This window comes from Thamnophis elegans, chromosome 1 (genome assembly GCF_009769535.1).
Source record: "Thamnophis elegans isolate rThaEle1 chromosome 1, rThaEle1.pri, whole genome shotgun sequence".
Taxonomy (NCBI): Eukaryota; Metazoa; Chordata; class Lepidosauria; order Squamata; family Colubridae; genus Thamnophis; species Thamnophis elegans.
In genome coordinates, this window is record NC_045541.1 from 20,603,961 (window position 1) to 20,622,989 (window position 19,029).

At 39.7% G+C, this 19,029-nt stretch overlaps 1 protein-coding gene across 3 annotated transcripts in view; it reads left to right on the plus strand.

Moving 5' to 3' along the window:
- Positions 1 to 19,029, plus strand: part of CWC22 (CWC22 spliceosome associated protein homolog) — a 48,611-nt gene that overhangs the window by 11,796 nt on the left and 17,786 nt on the right. For all 3 annotated transcript variants that reach the window (XM_032220906.1, XM_032220914.1, XM_032220924.1), the window contains exons 6-14: positions 459 to 587; positions 2,991 to 3,159; positions 4,178 to 4,231; positions 9,139 to 9,274; positions 9,351 to 9,557; positions 9,668 to 9,730; positions 9,855 to 9,965; positions 12,378 to 12,459; positions 15,323 to 15,383. In XM_032220906.1, coding sequence (XP_032076797.1) covers positions 459 to 587; positions 2,991 to 3,159; positions 4,178 to 4,231; positions 9,139 to 9,274; positions 9,351 to 9,557; positions 9,668 to 9,730; positions 9,855 to 9,965; positions 12,378 to 12,459; positions 15,323 to 15,383 — 1,012 coding nt within the window. The remainder of the gene's footprint in view (positions 1 to 458; positions 588 to 2,990; positions 3,160 to 4,177; positions 4,232 to 9,138; positions 9,275 to 9,350; positions 9,558 to 9,667; positions 9,731 to 9,854; positions 9,966 to 12,377; positions 12,460 to 15,322; positions 15,384 to 19,029) is intronic.

Sequence of the window (19,029 nt, forward strand, 5' to 3'; positions counted from 1 at the left end):
AATAATTTGACGCCCTCTTCTTTGTGGCAGCCCCCCCCCCCAAATATTGGAATACTGCCATCATGTTGCCCCTAATTCTTCTTTTCTTTAGACTAGTGTCCGTAGACTATTTTGCATTTGTAAGAGATGTGTCACTTGAGCCGAGGTGGCGCAGTGGTAAGGGTGCAGTACTGCAGGCCACTTCAGCTGACTGTTATCTGCAGTTCAGCGGTTCAAATCTCACCGGTTCAAGGTTGACTCAGCCTTCCATCCTTCCGAGGTGGGTGAAATGAGGACCCAGACTGTGGGGGCGATATGCTGACTCTGTAAACCGCTTAGAGAGGGCTGAAAGCCCTACGAAGCGGTATATAAGTCTAACTGCTATTGCTACTGCTGCTAATGCTCCAGCTAATCATTCCTTTTGTTCTAGTTCTTTGCTTTTTGCCCATTAGTAAATTTGTATATATTTTGAAATACAGCTTAGCCTATCAAAGAATGAGCTGGGAAGCCCTGAAGAAATCCATCAATGGTCTGATCAACAAGGTGAACGTTTCAAACATTGCCAACATTATCACTGAACTTCTTCAAGAAAACATTGTGAGAGGCAGGTAAGCATGAAATAATGCACAGAGCAACCCTTTCTGCTCAGTTGAAATATGTGTGAATATTGATGAATGCGTATGAAACAATACTAGGGATAGAGAAAATGTGGAACATACCACATTGGGACCTGGGTAGTGGCTGTAGGTAGAGAGGAAAAGGACAATGGTAAGACAAGCACTGCCTCATTCACCCCATAAAATCCCTCTAAAGACCCCTGCAGATTTAATTTAAATATATTCCAAGCTTTCACTGCAGAATTCCTGTTAACTTAATGGATTTGCTCTGCGTTTGAAGAAGACACGTTTTATATTGCTTGCACAACCCGTAGATCTGGGCTTCTTGTTAAAAATACTCTACAATGTATTTATAGAGGCTCCTACTTGAGTCAAGCTGGCATGTTTGTTTTAAAATAAGAATGGCTTGATCAAAGTTCATGCAAGTTTGTCCTTCGCCAATTCTCTCGAAGTCAAGATGTTTTACACATTTTGTGGGGCTCTAATCCAGAGATCAAATTAGCTTTAAAGCTTTTAAAGCATGCAACATGACTTCTGTAATCTGTGTTTTTTTTTAATTTAAAAAAAAGCTAGGTCTTTAAAAAAAAAAACCAGATATTAACTGGAGTTCTGTTATATTACAACGGATATTTTCTGATCCATGACCACAAAGTAGTTTGAATGGAAATGAGAAAATTGTGAATGCCTTCTAACTGTAGTGCTCAAAAATCAAACAGTTTCATATTTGCTTCTTTTTCATTCTTAAGTGTTCTTTTGTGCACTGGATTTCATTTTGCAATCTTAATGATATTCAGATACTGTTAAAAATGATGAAGTCTGTCTGATTAGGTTCTTGAGCTCTTCCGTTTATTGCATTAGTAGAGTGACTGAATAAAAATAAGGCTTGGGTTTCATGGCGGTTTGTTCATATTACATAACAATCAATTTACCCTCTTGCTGGTTTTTTTTAGTCCTGATAAGCTGTTGGGGAAATGAGTTTTCTGTCAGTGTTCCTCTTTGATACAGGAGTAAGTAGAAGCCTCTGATGGATTCCTAATCCATAAATATCCTCCTTTGACATGCTTCTTCTAAGTGCTTAATTAAAACACAGATTACCAGGAAATATCTTTATATCTGTATTGGGAGGCAAAATATACTTGTTGAACTTAATTTACTTTTCTATCTCAGTACATTGATGACCTTATACGTTAATGACTTTTGTCTTAATGACCGATAAGATTTCTCTATATGGGCTGTAGTTATGCTATTTTTCCTAATGGATTTAGGTAGCAAGTTATCATTATTCTGAAAATTACAAGGGTAGTAATTTCTTACTTTAATTATACAGGTGGTCCTCAAGTTATGACTATAAATGAGCCCCCAACATTTCTGTTTCCAAGTGGAAACATTTGTTGAGTGAATTTTGACCCATTTTATGATCTTTCTTGCTGCCGTTGTTAAGTGAAGCACTGCAGTTGTTAAGTTAATAACATGGTTGTAAAGTGAATCTGGCTTCCCCATTGATTTTTGCTGATGAAAAGATCGCAAAAGGTGATCACATGATGCATGGACACTGCAATTGTCACAATACGACTCAGTTGGATCTTGGGACATAGCAATGGTCATAAATATGAACCAATTGTTTTTTTTCCCCAGTGGTGTAACTCCATTTGGTCACTAGAAACTGTAAGACTCAAAAATGCAATAGGTTTGATAGAAACCTGTGCTGTTAAATGGAAACATGAATATCATATTGACATTCATGACACATGTCAATGATATATTGACAACACTGACATATGAGAGAACAGGATTTGGGAGTTATTTGTAATAAAGTTTCTTTATCATTTTGCCTAGTATTAAGTGTCAACTATTCCTTTCCGAAACACTGTTGGTAATGTATAATATCGCAATATAAGCTTACAGCATGCAGAATAGTATCGCAGGTGAAAAACCTAAAATTATCATAATGAATATCATATGTTAGGCAATATGCTAGCTTAGTGATAATACTTTGTGCTGGAGAAAAGCCAATGATTGTCTTCAAGCTACCATGTCATATAGTTTAAGGGAGTCTAGTAAAGGATTAAGTCTGAATTTAGATGCATTAAGTTGTATTAGTAGAAATGGATTTCTCTACCTACTTCTTCCCAATGCAGCCCTTTCAGATTCTCACCCCACATAAGTATATTTCAGGGGGTCAGAGCTGCTGCTGATTGAGTAGACTGGTGGAGTGGATAGAATACCCATACAGGGAAGTCTATCAATCAGGTGAGGCTTAATCTCGTTGAAAACCTTTTAAGGAGCTAGGAGCAGTAAGGAAGTTCATTTCCACGTGCCTTGTTGCCTGCATTTACACTTAGATTAAATTATGTTTTCTTTAAAGGGTCTTTATGTCTCTTTTCTCATTTGTAGGGGATTACTAGCAAGATCAATTTTGCAAGCCCAGAGCGCTTCCCCCATCTTCACTCATGTTTATGCAGCAGTTGTAGCAATTATCAATTCCAAATTTCCAAATATTGGGGAACTGATTCTCAAGAGACTCATTTTAAATTTTCGCAAAGGATACAGAAGGAATGATAAGGTACGGAAAAAGCCATTGGAGAGGTTAATTGAATAAGGTTGAGTCTGTTAAATTCTTTATATTTTGAGCTGCCTTAGGGAAATATGCTCAGACTTATTTCCTCATTAGCGTATTAGGGGTGCAAAGTATATAGTCATGAGGAGCACAGAGAAGAAAGGGCCATATAATATTAATTTTTACAGGAGTAAATATCAATTGAAACTCGCAAGTATTTTAATATAATAAAAACAAAATGCTTTCTACACAACAAAATTGAAAGAAGGATTGATTTAGTACATTCAATTAATTTTTGAAATGATTGCAAAGTATGCAGGACTGCACATGAAGAAACAAAGTATTGTTCTCTTGGTGTCCAAATATATTGTGGTGTTTTTTTTGGCCATTGTAAAGACTAAGAACAAAAAAATTCAAATCATCCAGAGTATAAAAAACAAATCCATGTTAAACAGAAGCAAACGCTTGCAATTCTGTAGCATAACAGTTGCATAAGAACTAACTTATAAAAATGCTTTATTTTTTACATTGCTTTACACTATATTAGACAAACCATATTATCCTTATTGAAGTTTCTGAGCCAAGCCATAATACTGTGTAGCTATTAAGCCATAATTATGCTATACAATTTCTGAACTAAGTACTTCTATGAGCCACTCAGGCTAGCATGAACAACCTGTAGCTCATAAACTCCCTGTTTGTATCATTTCCAGTCTCCTCTGCCTTGCTCAAGAATGACTGTAGTTTCTCATAATTTTGAAATATTAAATACATGAAAATGGATATAAGACTTAACGTCAGGTCACAATTAAAAAAAACCAGAGAAATCCCCCAAAATATGTCCCAAAAAAACTACTCCTATATGTACATAATGTGACTTTATTCGCTTCATGACCTTGCAGTGTCCTGAAACATTATGTGTGGTGTAATGTTTCTCGTGCTTCAGTAGGTTATTCATCCTGGCATAATGATAGAAAAATAAAGCAATTTAGAATAATGTAGAACTCTGTGTTTTGTTTTGCAGCAACAGTGCCTGACAGCTTCCAAGTTTGTTGCACATCTTATGAATCAGAATGTGGTAAGCTATTTGTTGTAGGGACATCATAGTCTAGCTTTTGATACTTACAATATAATCTTCCCACAGTAACCAAAAAAATGAGGAGTTGTGGTTATCTATTGATATCTTATAGCTTCTTGTCTGTCTAGATTACTTTTTGTCACCATTTATAATACACTAAACTCAACCACTGTTCCCTCTAAGGTGCGCGGCTGCGCGGCCGCGCATGTGGCAAGAAAACCCCGCGCAGCAGTTTCTAACTGCCGCTCAGTGATTTCTGTCAAAGCAAACGTGGGGAAGTCCTAGAACTGGCCGCCCGCAAAGGACCTCCCCAGACTTGTTTTGATGAGCACGGAGCGACTGACGGTAGTTTGTGCCGGCCACGGCCGCAAGCCCAGGAGGTCCTTTGTGGGCAGCCAATCCTAGCCACTTGCGCCCGGCACTGCGGCTGAAGTAAACCCCCAAAGCCCCTGCCGCCACCAGAATATCTGCTGCCTCCTCCTCCTCCTCCAACAGCACTGCCTGATTTGCCACCTGACGCCGTGGCTGAGGTGAAGCCACCAAAGCTCCCGTCAGCACCCCCGCCCGTGGCAGTGGTGCCTCCCCCTCCACGCGGAGCACCTGAGCTAGCCCCCATGTTATCCCTTCCTCCTCTGCCGTGCTTTTGAGGAGCCATGAGGCCGCGGGAGCCAGTAAGAAGGCAGTGGAGGGGGCGGGAGCAGGAAAAAAGGCCTCATGTCTTCTCAAAAGCACAGCAGAGGATGAGGCGGCGGCAGGGGTAAATGCGGTGCCCATCTCAGGTGCTCCGAGCGAAGGGGGTGCCAGCGGGAGCTTTGGCGGCTTCACCTCAGCCGCAGCACCAGCAGCAAATGTGGTGGTGCTGTTGGAGGAGGAGGGGGAGGCGGCAGTGGGGGGGGGCTCGTCGGCATCTTCAGCGGCAGCCCTGCCCCCAGTGAAAAAACCGAAGATGGAGCAGATCCACACAGATGACGTCGCCGCAACATGACTGGAGGAGGAATTCTGGGAGTTGAAGTCCACAAGTCTTAAAGCTGTCAGGTTTGAAGACCCCTGGGGTTTTTTTCCTAAAGGGTTAGGGATGCGAGGGTCTTGTAACAGCAGCTTTAAGATTTGGGTGCCTCAAATGCCAGACTTTCTGAGCCAACATTTTGGTTGCTAAGCATGAGCGTTGTTAAGTGATACTGATATTATATAACACTTTTAATTAAGTGGGTACCTTGAATAAACATAACTTTTGAGTTTCAAATAATACTGATTTCGTTGTTGTCTTAGGCGACATCTGTGAAAAAAATTCAGGTGCTCAGGCATGAAAATATGCCGCTCAAACACTATACTTTTCTGCTCACACTGAAAAAAAATTAGAGGGAACATTGAACTCAACCTGAATCATGTCAGAATCAGAACCACAATTTAGAACCACAAAAGACAATTAGGAGGCCTGGTGGTACAGTGGTTAGAATGCAGTAGTGCAAACTAATTCTGCTCGCTGCCAGGAGTTCGATCCTGACCAGCTCAAGGTTGATTCAGTCTTTCATCCTACTGAAGTCAGTAAAATGAGGACCCAGATTGTTGAAGGCAATATGCTGACTCTGTAAATCACTTAGAGAGGGCTGTAAAGCACCGTGAAGCGGCATATAAGTTAGGTGAATATATAAGTGCTATTTCTATTAGTGAGTTACAGGCATTATGCTTTTTGCATTCAGTCATCATACATGTTTAGGTAGCTTTTCTAATGAAGTGATTGAAGAAGTAGTCATACATTCTAACATTTATATTTGAGATGGCAATCTCATTTTTTAAGGTAGTAAAGTCAATTTACTTTTACCTACTAATATCACCATCGCCATGGGTCACGATGGGTCGGACACGACTTCGCAACTAACAACAACAACTAATATCACAGAATTAGGACTTTCTCAGAAATAAGTAGTAGCGGTTTATTATGTGTGGAAGTTTTCCCTAAGCAATGCAGTCGCTAAGTGAGACATCTTGTGATCTGGATAGGCTCCCAACCTCACTTCCTGCATGGTCATTAAGAGAGACATCATGTGACCACAACTGGCGATTTTACTGCTGGCTTCTCCGTTAATTCTGTTTGTCAGAAGCTGACAGTAAAGCACGCAAATGGTGATGATGCAACCATGGAAACTGATGATCATAAACAGCTGCTGATTATGAAGCACCCAGATCTCACTCACTGAGTGAATGCTGCAAGTTATAAGTATGAGTACTGGTCATAAAGTTACAGGGCGTTCTCAACATCATTCAGTGAAAGTGCTGAATGAATGGTGGTTATGACAGGTCCCTGGAGTTTTGGCTGTCCCGTTGCAGCGTTGTCGCCACGCTGGTGGGCTGCTTATGTGTCCTTGCCTAATCAAAAGGAAAACACCAGACGAAATTCCTTGGGATGAGCAAAAGCTTCGAATGATCGTCGAAGGGCTCTTTTATTAGAAAAAGTTACAGCGTCATCAAAAAGGAGCGTATCAAAAGGCATATATAATCACACATGGCACAAGTAAACTAATGAAAAGTTCACAGCATTCTACAAATAAACCAATAGAAAATCACATCATGGCAAAGGGTGAGCAAAGGGGGAACAGAAGATTACAAGCTGCATGGCATTGGGAGTGTGGGAGAGGGAATAGAAAGTTATAGCACAGCATAGGGGGGAGAAAGGGCATGTGTGGGAGTAGCTGGCTCACATAGTTCTTGTTACATGAGGCTGCATAGTGAGTTATGACCGTTAGGCCAGAAAGATGTTTCTGATGCGATGTTTTTGCATCCCTGTGTATGTGTGTTTCAGACAGCAGAAGCTGCCCTGCACGCAAACACCCGGAATGAATTCCAACATCCCATCAGCTTTGTGGTCAAGTGATTGCAATCTGGGCACTATGAAAACTGCCTCAAAGTTAAAACCAGTTGTTGTGCCATGTGGTCATGTGATTGCCATTTATAACGTTTCCTTCCAGCTTCCCCAGAAAGTCAATGGGGAAACTGGAAGGAAAGGTTCCAAGTCGCTGGGTGAGCTTCCTTCACCTGCACACCCACTCCCAATCCCTCTGCACCTTTGCCATGCTGGACACACAGATACACACACCCCTCTTGTTGCAGTTCCCTCGCACCCTTCCCAAGTTTTCCCATGCCTTCTCTGCACCCACCCACATCTGATACCAGCCAGTTGCCTGCCTGCCAGCCTGGGACTTGCAAGCTGCCTGGGACTTGCAACAAGAAGTTGCCTCACCTAACAACAGTGAAATTCGGTTAACAACAGCAAACAGGATTGCAGAAATTGCAGTCGCTAAAGCAATGTGGTATGCTTCACAATTACATCACTTAGCAATGGAAATTTTGGTCCCAATTGCACTTGTGAGTCAAGGGCTGCTTGTATTTTTTCAGCACACTCACAACATTAAAACAGTTGCTAAAAGGGATGATTAAGCCAGAATTACCTATATACTGTAGTTTTCCTTACAAGCAAATAGACAATTTTCAGCCCCTTGGGCAGGGGAGACAGGTTGCTTAAGCGTATCTTGGGATTTCCTAGTCAACCATCCTTATGACGCTTTCAGGGTCATAAGAGAGGTGTACTCTTTCTGGGCTAAGGCTTGAGCCCCCATATTTTAGAGTGAACCCCACTATGGAGATTCTCAGTCATCCAAGTCATAGTTGTTCCAAAGATGCTTTTTCAGCAGGCAACAAAACTTTCTCCTTTTTTTTTTCCACTTCTCATCCAAGATGCTGCTTCAGCTCTGACTGGATGGTGGGGAATGGAAGGAATTACATTGCTTTCATACAGTTGGTCATTTGCATTCTTTTAAGAGAGTCTTTGAGGCCACTTGGAGGTTTATCTGTGTCCTCAGGGTCACCTAAGTTGTACAAATGATTGTGGCGCCTTCTTGGCTGCCCTCTGTCCCTTCACTGTTGAAGAGAGGTGCAGGCTGTTGGGGAAGAGTCTGTGTTGTCTGCATCTCAAACTGAAATGCAATAACAGTTCCTGTAATCTGCAATTTCTTTGGAAAATCCATTCATACCTCTGCACCATTCAAGGGGGGCATAGCTAAAAGTCTAAGGCAGAGGTGTCAAACACAATTTCATTGAAGGCCTCATAAGGGCTGTGGTTAACGAGGGGAGGGGGTTGTGCGTGGCCGACTGGGTGGGTGTGGCCAACTGAGTGGGCTCGGCCAACTTGACACCACTCCCCAAACTACTGGCATGTTTCCTTTTTGCATTGGGTAGACCGGGCTGAAGCCATGCTGGCCTGATCTTTCCTCTTCAGACCAGGATGGCTGTGTGGCCGGATCCGATCACATTGCGGGCCAAATCTGGCCTGCAGGCCTTCCGTTTGATACCCCTGGACTATGGAGATTCTCCAGATCTTGGTGTCCCAAAAATGCTTTTTTCAGGAGACAACTGGACTTTCTTGTTTTTTCTTTGAAGATGTTTCAAAGCTTCTTGGTGAAAGTGAAAGAGAAGTGAAACGTCTTCAAAGGGAAAAAAAAAAAAAGTCCAGCTGCCTCCTGAGAAAAAAGCACGTTTGGGACCCCAGAAAAGTTCTGCCACCATTCTCCATTATATTTCCCATCTGTCTGCAAATAGTTGTGCAAAGACAAAATGCATAGTAAAAGGCCGGTTGAATTGGAGTGAGTTTTTCTAGCTGACTATTGTCCATGTTTTGCTTCAAGCAATACTCCTTGCTAATTGCCATTTCCTGATCTAGAGAATTGCTAAAGACGTATCCAGCTGGACCTGACTTTGAATACTTCCAACTGCTTTGCTGTTCATAGGATGAGATGTCTTAAAAGTCAGCATGTGTTGGCCTGAGCTCGTTGCAGTTCTTGTAGTAGTGTTATATTTTATCAGCTATTTTAAGTATCCAGGTTTTACTAAAACTTGTGTTGTTTTCCTATCAGGCTCACGAGGTTTTGTGCTTGGAAATGCTCACGTTGCTCCTGGAAAGACCCACAGATGACAGTATTGAAGTCGCCATTGGGTTTCTGAAGGACTGTGGCCTGAAGTTAACAGAAGTGTCGCCTAGAGGTATTAACGGTAAGTAGGCAACCCTGGGGCGTTCCTCTTAGATTCCTGAATTAGCAGTCCCCATCTAACCGATTTTACCCCACAGCCATCTTTGACCGCCTTCGCCACGTCCTTCATGAATCTGAGACTGACAAGCGCGTCCAATACATGATTGAAGTCATGTTTGCGGTGCGCAAAGATGGATTTAAAGATCACCCAGTCATTCAAGAAGGACTTGACCTTGTGGAGGAGGAGGATCAGTTCACCCACATGTTGCCTTTGGAAGACGAATACAATCCCGATGACATTCTCAGTAAGTACGATTTTGAAATCAGACGTGCGTTTGTTGTGATTTAGAAACGTGAAAGAGCACAATAATTTCAGTGGTGTTTTTTTTTCTTCTTTCTTTCTCCTTTTGGGAAGATGTCTTCAAAATGGACCCTGAATTTGTGGAAAACGAAGAGAAGTACAAAACTTTGAAAAAAGGTAATGGGAGTTCAAGTTCTTGATTGGGAAGGGTTGTTTATTTCTAAGGCACTTCTCTGGCCCAAATGCTGCTGACTCAATCCAATATATTAATTTGAATTTTTTTTTTTTTTTTGTAATGTAGAAATCCTGGATGAAGGTGACAGTGACTCAGAAGCTGATGAGGATGCTGGTAGTAGTGAAGAAGAGGATGAGGATGAGGAAGAAAGAGGGGAGGAAGAGGAGGATGAAGACGGTAAGAGTTCCATTTAAACTAAGCGGGATAAACTACTCAGAGCTCTGAGTAATATATTATGGCCGGACAATAAATCTACATTTGGTTTATATTACATCTATTTAATCATCACATTTGGAAACCACCCATTTCCCTCACAGAGCAACTCTGGGCATTGTACAAAGAAGATTTAAAAACAGAAAAATGGTATAAATATTATAACATAAACCAGATTAAAACAGGAATAAAATATTTAAAATTCAGAATTACAAAGCAGGGGAGAGCCTTCAAGGCACATACCAGCTCCATGGCCATATGCATCCCCATCTCTCCCCAAGCAAGTTATCAGAGCCAGTCATTGGACATTTCCGAGAGGCCACGAGAGTGGGGGCCTGCTTTGCCTTGGGGGGGGGGGAGAATTTTCCCAGGGGCAGTGGCAGAGAAAGCTCCTCCAGACACAATTCTTTAACTGATGGGTCCCCAGCATGCCCTCCCTGCCTGACTGGGTGGGACTGGTGTAATGGGGTAAGAAGAGCTTCACAGGTAATCATGCCATGTAGGACTTTAAAGACCATAACCAACACCTTGAATTCAACATGGAAGCAGACCAGATGTTTTAAATATGTTATCACTGGGGAAAATTTATATGAACATCATAGGCGATCTGTGTTGTGCTCAGGAAAGTGTACTGACTTACCGAAGGTGAATCTTTGTAGATCAAGGGTGATTTAGTTATACTTGCTACCCTTAAATAAGAATATTTCTGTGCATAGTTAAAATTATTCATTTGAAATAAAAACAGTTTTTGAAAATTAGCCCCTGTACCTAATTAATCTACTTTCAAAAATCTTGACTTCATGTTTCTACTGGAAAAGCAGTTTAAGAAATGGAAGCCCAATGTTGTTTTGATTACAGTCGGAACTAGCATCCACACATTTTAGTTCATTTTTGCATTCAACTTTTAATTTTCAACTGTAAACATTAACTTTTTTTTCTTCGTACCTGCTTCTGTCATTGCCAAAGTTACATATTTTATTCATTTAGAACATTTATATAGCTGCCTAATCTCACAGCAACAATAAGTGATTCACAAGCAATAAAAACAGTATAGAAAAAAACGATCCCCCCCCCCTCCACACACACACCTGTTCAGCGACAACACACAGTCAAATGAGCCATTTGATGGGCTCCATTCCACTCTGGGTTCCCCAGGCCTATAACAAAATCAAGCCTTCAGGTACTTACGAAAGAATGGGCCAGTCTAATTTCTGAAGGCATGATATTCCAAAGAGAGAGAACCACCAAAAGTGATACTTTTGTTTTAAATGTTTTCTTGTTCTACATTAATTTTCATTACAATTCTAAATACAGTTTTATAGAGACGTACAGTACTTTTGTTGGGATTTTAATGGAGTGCTTGGCCCAAATATTAAGTATAATAATACAATATGCATTCAGTTAGCCTTTAAAACCCACATAAAATCTACAAAGTTTACTACCGGGGTTAAGGTTTGTTTAAAAGTATTTCCCTTGAAACCAAAATTTAAAACTTTTATCTTGACTGAATCTTGCCCATTGCTAACTATTACTGTTTACAAAAGTAGGAGTGTGAATGTTGTTTAGCATTTATCACCCCTTATGGTTCACAAATAAAGCAGCGTAGCGTATTTTGACAGTCTGCAATTAATATCTGTAAAAATATTTACACAGTAGAAAATGGTGATATAGAAATACAAGAACACATTGAGATGGATGCTGAAACTGAAAAATATTGTTTTTTAAACAGTAGGAAAGCATTGTTTGTCAGAGCAAAAAATAAAAATAGAAGATCGTAATTATTGCAGACTGTCATCATGAACAGAGCTTATTTAAACACTCTGGGTATTTATTTACATTAAAACTCTTTGTTGAGTTGTGCATCATGATGAAATCTTACCTCGTGTTCTTTTGCAATTGTTATGTGTTGTTATGGATAGTATTCTTAGAGGCATAGAGAATTCTCCCTCTTTGAAATTCTCTTGATCATTTATATATCAAGCCAGGTTGAAAAATCATTGTTTTTCTATTAAATTCTCTATTAAATTCTCTTATTAAACCCAAAAGCTGTACACCGAATTGGGATGACTGTGAAACATGCTATTTTTTCCTCACATAAATTTTTAAGGCAAAGATAATTCCTTTTGTCTGAGGTTGCTTCCTTTCAGAATGTTTTTAAACTTCAATGTCTAACCTTTTTTGCTGGGCTTCCTGGAGAGTTTCCTATCAAATATTATCTAGGCCCATCCCTGCTTAGCTTCCAAGTTCAGGTATTTTTCATGACTAAGTCATTCATTTTGAACAATCATATCTGAAACAATGTGTTGGCAATGCTATGCAATTATTTTCCTGAATGGTTTATCCTAATCTTTTGTTTGTTTCCTTTTATTGATCAAGGACAAAAAGTTACCATCCACGACAAAACGGAAATTAACTTGGTTTCCTTCCGGCGAACTATTTATCTCGCAATTCAGTCAAGGTAAAATGAAACATAGCTCTGAGTTGAAATTTAACACCCTTATAGCATAAATCGCAGGCCCTTTTCAACCTAGCATCCTAGATGACCTCATGCAAAATGTTAGCAAAATGTTCAATCTATAGCACTTGTACATTTTTCTTTATATGTAGAACTGCATTTCAAAATTATCACGCACCAAACTGATTCCTTTCAAATTTGTTGGACTGCAACTCTTCAGATTCCTGTCATTGAAAATTTACAGTCATGTATACATGTATGGGACGCAGTGGCTCAGTGGATAAGACGTTGAGCTTGTCGATCAGAAAGGTCAGCAGTTCGGTGGTTTTAATCCCTAGCCCCATGTAACGGAGTGAGCTTCCGTTATTTGTCCCAGCTTCTGCCAACCTAGCAGTTCGAAAGCATGTAAAAATGCAAGTAAAAAATTAGGAACACCTTTGGTGGGAAGGTAACAGCGTTCCGTGTGCCTTTGTTGTTGCTGGCCACATGACCACGGAGACATCTTCGGATAGCGCTGGCTCTTTGGCTTTGAAACGGAGATGAGAACCACCCCCTAGAGTTGGGAATGACTAACATATATGCGAGGGGAACCTTTACCTTATACCAGTAAAACCACAAATTGTGGAAGGATTCTCAATCTGAATCTATTGAAATTAGAAAAGTCATACATTTAAAACGGACAAATCTGCACTTGTAGAATAAAAGAAAATTGGCATAGAACTAAAAAATATTTGCAAATGTTTGCAAATGTTTCTATTGCCTTCTTTACGTCAAAACCGTTATTCTATGAAATTACATTTTGGAAAAAGCCAGTGTTTTAATTTGTTTACTAGAATTGGTACATTTCTGTTTAATATGATGTTACAGTAATAATGACTCATAAATGAGAATCATCTTGTTTTTAGTCTGTCTGAAAATCTATTGGCTTTGGCTGGAGCACATGGAAAAAAACCATTTAATTGCTAAAATAGAATTATTTTTCAAGAGAAATGTACATGACTATAGAATACATTGTGCTTTTTAATGAGGAGGAAAATGGAGTTTTCATATATATATATATGTGTGTGTGTGTGTGTTATATTTGTGCTGATAAATAAATAAAGGGAGACTAGTATAGATCTATTTCAAGCTATTTAGCTCTCATCAGCTAGCCATACCCTTACTGGGAATCAAACCTGTGCTGTATTGCCTCTTAGGCAGATGTGTTAACCACTGAGCTACAGAGCTCGACTTCTTATCAGCCAGGCCAGGGTGAAAGGTATATATTTAAAGTCACAACCCCTGGTATGCCCAAATATGGGAGGAAGATCACTACTTCCATTCTCTGTCCTTCGGCTCGTCACAAGAGACCATCCAGATAGAAACCCAATATTTTTTACTGTTGCCTTTTTGTTACATTTGTTATATTTGTGCTGATAAATAAATAAAGGGAGACTAGTATAGATCTATTTCAAGCTATTTAGCTCTCATCAGCTAGCCATACCCTTACTGGGAATCGAGCCTGTGCTGTATTGCCTCTTAGGCAGATGTGTTAACCACTGAGCTACAGAGCTCGACTTCTTATCAGCCAGGCCAGGGTGAAAGGTATATATTTAAAGTCGTCACAAGAGACCATCCAGACAGAAAACCAATATGACGAGCCGAAGGACAGAGAATGGAAGTAGTGATCTTCCTCCCATATTTGGGCATACCAGGGGTTGTGATTTTAAATATATACCTTTCACCCTGGCCTGGCTGATAAGAAGTCGAGCTCTGTAGCTCAGTGGTTAACACATCTGCCTAAGAGGCAATACAGCACAGGCTCGATTCCCAGTAAGGGTATGGCTAGCTGATGAAAGCTAAATAGCTTGAAATAGATCTATACTAGTCTCCCTTTATTTATCAGCACAAATATAACACACACACACACACACACACACACATATATTTATTTTTATTTTTATATTTATTTATTTATTTATGTATATATATAGTGTCACAACCTCTGGTATGCCCCAATTATGGGAGGAATCTAACTGCTTCCATTCTCTGTCCATCGGCTCGTCACAAGAGACCATCCAGACAGAAAGCCCAATATTTTACTGTTGCTTTTTTACATTTGTGTTGTATTTGTGCTGATAAATAAATATTTTATCCCTTTATTTATCAGCACAAATACAACATACACACACACACACACACACACACACACACACACACACACACACACACACATATATATATATATATATATATATATATATATATATATATATATATATATATATGCATTGTTTTCTTTCTTTAATGAACTTCTTGTAAGTGTACCTGTATGTTTGTATACCTTTGTGTGACTACTTTTATGTGTATACCTTTGAGTTAGTGTTGACTCCTGGTAGGTGCCTGGACAAGTCTCAACAATATTTTGGTAAGATTTTTGAAAGTGGACTTTCGATAGTCTTCTTACAGGACTGAGAATGACGAACTAAAGTTCACTCAGCTGGTTTAATGCCTAAGGCAAGAATAGAACTCTCCTGGTTTTCTACTTTGATACCTTACTGCTATAGCAAACTAGTTATCACGTAAACCTATTTCAACAGATTTAAGGCTCAGAGACCAATGATAAATCAAGTGACAAGGAGTGTCTGATTTCAGTCACTCCCAGCACATGGGAAGTTCTGGTGGTTCTTGTACAGTTAAAAGGAATTCTTACATTATAAACATTGGAGTGTAGACGTCTTAACCATGGTTAAGCATGTCTTAAACATGGTTTTCATGTCGCACCAAAGTCACTTTGAGGTTTTGTGAGAAGCTTATACCATGTTAGGGATGAAAGTCAGTTATGTACAAATAAATGCATATTTTCCCTTTCTCTGTCTTTCTTTAGTTTAGATTTTGAGGAATGTGCCCATAAACTATTGAAGATGGATTTTCCTGACAGTCAAACGGTAAGTCTTAATAAGGGTTTCTTTTGGGGATTTTTGCTTTTCCATTCCTAAAAGGGCATTAAAAATACAGTTACTGAGACAATCATGTTTTATATAATATAGCAGCCGATGTCTAGTATGGAGGTTCTCCCACAGTTGGTTGTGACCCTGGGGTGTGTCATGAGCAAATCTGAGGGGTGTGAGTGTGTAGCCATTTTTGAGAATTCTGTCAATCAGAAAATGTCACGTTATCTCTTCCTTTGGAAAAACTTCTTGGATGGGCTTGGTGAAACAATTGTAAGCTTATTTCCCCTTTTAAAAGTCCCATCCCTCCCCCCAAGGGAGATGAATAGTTCAAAAATGTGAAAAATAAAATAATAAATAAAGTCAGGTGATTTGGAAATATAGTTGTAATTACAGATTTTTTTGGTGTTTTGTTTTTATTTGTTGTGCTATGTTTTTCCTTTTTTAAAAAAAGTAGGTCATAAATTGTTCAATTTTTATGTACACTTGTTTGAAAAAGGATTAATTTTTTTTTAAAAAAAGTTTGAAACCCATCCCTGTTAAAATTTCTTTGCGGTTCTCCATGGTGGGAGGTTAACATTGCAGGGATATGCCCATTATCTTTCTCTGCTGTAATGCTTATGCTGTGAAGAGTCTTCTCTTTGGTGGCCAATTACCCAGTTCCCTTACAGTCTTCCAGAATTTCATGGAAACAACTTTTCTGGAAGGCATTAGGGGAAAACTGAGTGGGTGATCTCTGAGTAGTTGCACACTACTGTTAATTTTGTTTTTGTTTTCTGTTGCTTCCTTGTTGAAAACCATGGGAGTCTATGTAGATTACAGCAATGAATTAAAAGGTACTGTGATGCAGGATGAATTACCCGCGGAAGCTTTTGGAAGTAGGTTGAGAGAAGTGTGTCCCATCCCCCCCCCCCCCCAGAAGTAGGTTCTGACACAAATCCAGCTAGTTCCCTTAAAGTGGAGGTGACAGTTTTATTCATGGGATGCTGGGGTTTATTAATTTACTAGCTATTATAAATTTTGAACATACCACCCACATTGGTTTTACAATTGAGTGATTGGGATGAACATATCATCTTTTTCATTTTTATGGTTGGTCGCACATCACCCGCTTGTTTAGGCTGGATTTGGATTTTCAACCTTCTGGCAAGGACCTGAGATAGGCAGGTGTTGTTACTTGATAGTGTTAAAGGTATCCTTGCAGAATATAATATGTTCTGAGCCTTCAGCAATTGACTGGTGATGATTTAGTCAATGTCAGTGGTGTTCGGGTGGGGCTCCACTTGTTTTGGGATTGCACTTAAGGGATCTATTAAGGGATCTATTGGTGCTATTTCTGCTTTCTTTTGCCATAGTTGACCCAAAGGTGCTTTTTTTTTTCTTTACAAGAGGCCACTGGATTTTCTTTGCTTTTCTTTAAAGGCGTTTCGCTTCTCATCCAAGAATGCAAATGTCCAGCTGTCTGCAAGGAGCATAAATCCTTCCATTCTCCACCATCCAGTCAGAGCTGAAGAAGCTTCTTGGATGAGAAGCAAAACATCTTAAAAAGAAAAACAAAGAAAGTCCAGTTGCCTCTTGGGAAAAGGAAAAAAAAAAAAGCACCTTTGGGACAACCACGAGCTGGATGACTGACAATCTCCATAGACATTTGGCCATAGTTATTCTTCTATTTGCAGCTCTTTGCATTTTGCAATTTTCTCTATTTCTTTTCTGCTGTTCCTTGCTACTACAATTATTATTGTTAGAACCAGTTTCATCTAGTGGTTAAGATGATGGCTTATAAACCGGGAGGCTGTGCGTTCTAGGTTTCCCTTAGGCATGAAAGCCTACTGGGAAACTTTGCGTTAGGCACTTGTTCCCAGCCCAACCACCTCACAGTGCTGTTGCTATGGGGAAATAGGCAGGGACATTAGCTATATATGCCATTTTGACTTAGGTATAAAAATGTGAGGTAAAATAACAACAACAAGTCAAGCACAGGTAGTCCTTGACTTACAAACATTCGTTTAGTGATGTGAAAATACGACAACACTAAAAAAAGGTGACTTATGACCGTTTTTGAACTTACGACTGTTGTAGCCATCCCCCATTTGATCAAAATTTGGATGCTTGACAACTGGCGTGTATTTGAAGAGTCCCAAGGTCGTGTGAACACTTTTTGTGATCTCCTGACAAGCTAAGTCAGTGGGGAAGACAGATTCACTTAACATTTAACAGTGTGACTTACTTAACAAGTGCAGTGATTCACTTGTTAAATGGGACAAAATTCACTTAACCACTGTCTTGCATAGCAGTGAACTTTTTGCCTTAGTTTTCAATTTTGGTCATAAGTCAAGGACTACCTGTATTTACTGTTAAGAGAGCTTTGGTGTAGTGGTTAAGGTATTGGTTAAAAACCGGGAGATGGGGGCTTCTCGTCCCAACCTAGGCACGAAGCCAACTGGGTGACTTTGCACCTGTCTGCCTTTGTCTCCGGCCTAGGAAGCAAACAAGGCAAATCACTTCAAAAATCTTGCCAAGAAAATTGCAGGAACTAGTTCAGTCAGTTGCCAGGACTCAACATTGATTTGAAGGCGTGTGTGTGTGTGTGTGTGTGTGTGTGTGTGTGTAAAACAGTAAAGTTATAATTTTCCGTTTTTTTTTCATGAAGTTGCTCTCCAGATAGAATGTATATAGATGATTGCTTTGCACAGATTTTTCTAACATGAAAATACACTGAACACCGAAGTTGAGCAATTTTACTTACAAGAATATATTTCTAGAAATTGTATATTATGTATAAGTATAATACTTTATTGTCATTGTACTTAAATACAACAAAATTGGTTATGTATGTACAATGAAATGTAAACTTATACCTGTGCTCATATTTTGCTGACACTATTATTAAATGTTTCCACTGATCTCTTGGCAACCTAGAACAAATTTGTGTAACTTTCCCAAAAACAAAGGCTGTAAATACATTTTATTTAATTTCCTTTCCTTACACTTAATCTTAACAGATCTGTATTTTTAATGATTCTCCACTCTTCTGTTTCATGGTTTTCCCCTTCTGTCCGTTAAAAAGATTGGCTTTAGGGAAATTCAGTGGAATGTATCCAAAAGAGTCACGAAGAAAGCTAAAAGTTTCAACCTTTTCTTGCCAGAAGGAAATGTGTAAGCCAAGGAACAGGAAGCTGATAATTTCAGCCTCACTCTTTTATTGGAGGAAGGAATTTATGATCTCATGCCCCTTTGTTCACATTGAAATCATAGTTTAGTATTACATCCAGAGGCAAGCCACATCATGTGATTATATGTGAAATGCACTGTATATCAGGGAACTTTTCTCTCTTCCATTTCTGCCTAAATGTAAGGCCCTGCCTCAGCTACCTTCCCAAGAAAGCAAAACTCCTGAAACAATTTACATTTCAAAGGGAACTTTTACTGAGAGCGAGTGATTGCAGAGAAGACAGGAAGAGTCTGAATTCAGGCACAAAGCATTAGGCTGAATTTTCCCCTCAACCCCTAGCCCCAATACCCCTAGTGTCCATCTGTAGCCAATAAATTGCCATAAAGGTGTTGTAAGAATCTCCAAGGCGGGATGGTGAGAAGAGGTCGTACTCGGGAGACTGCGACCTTGAATACCCGGGATGGCCACGTC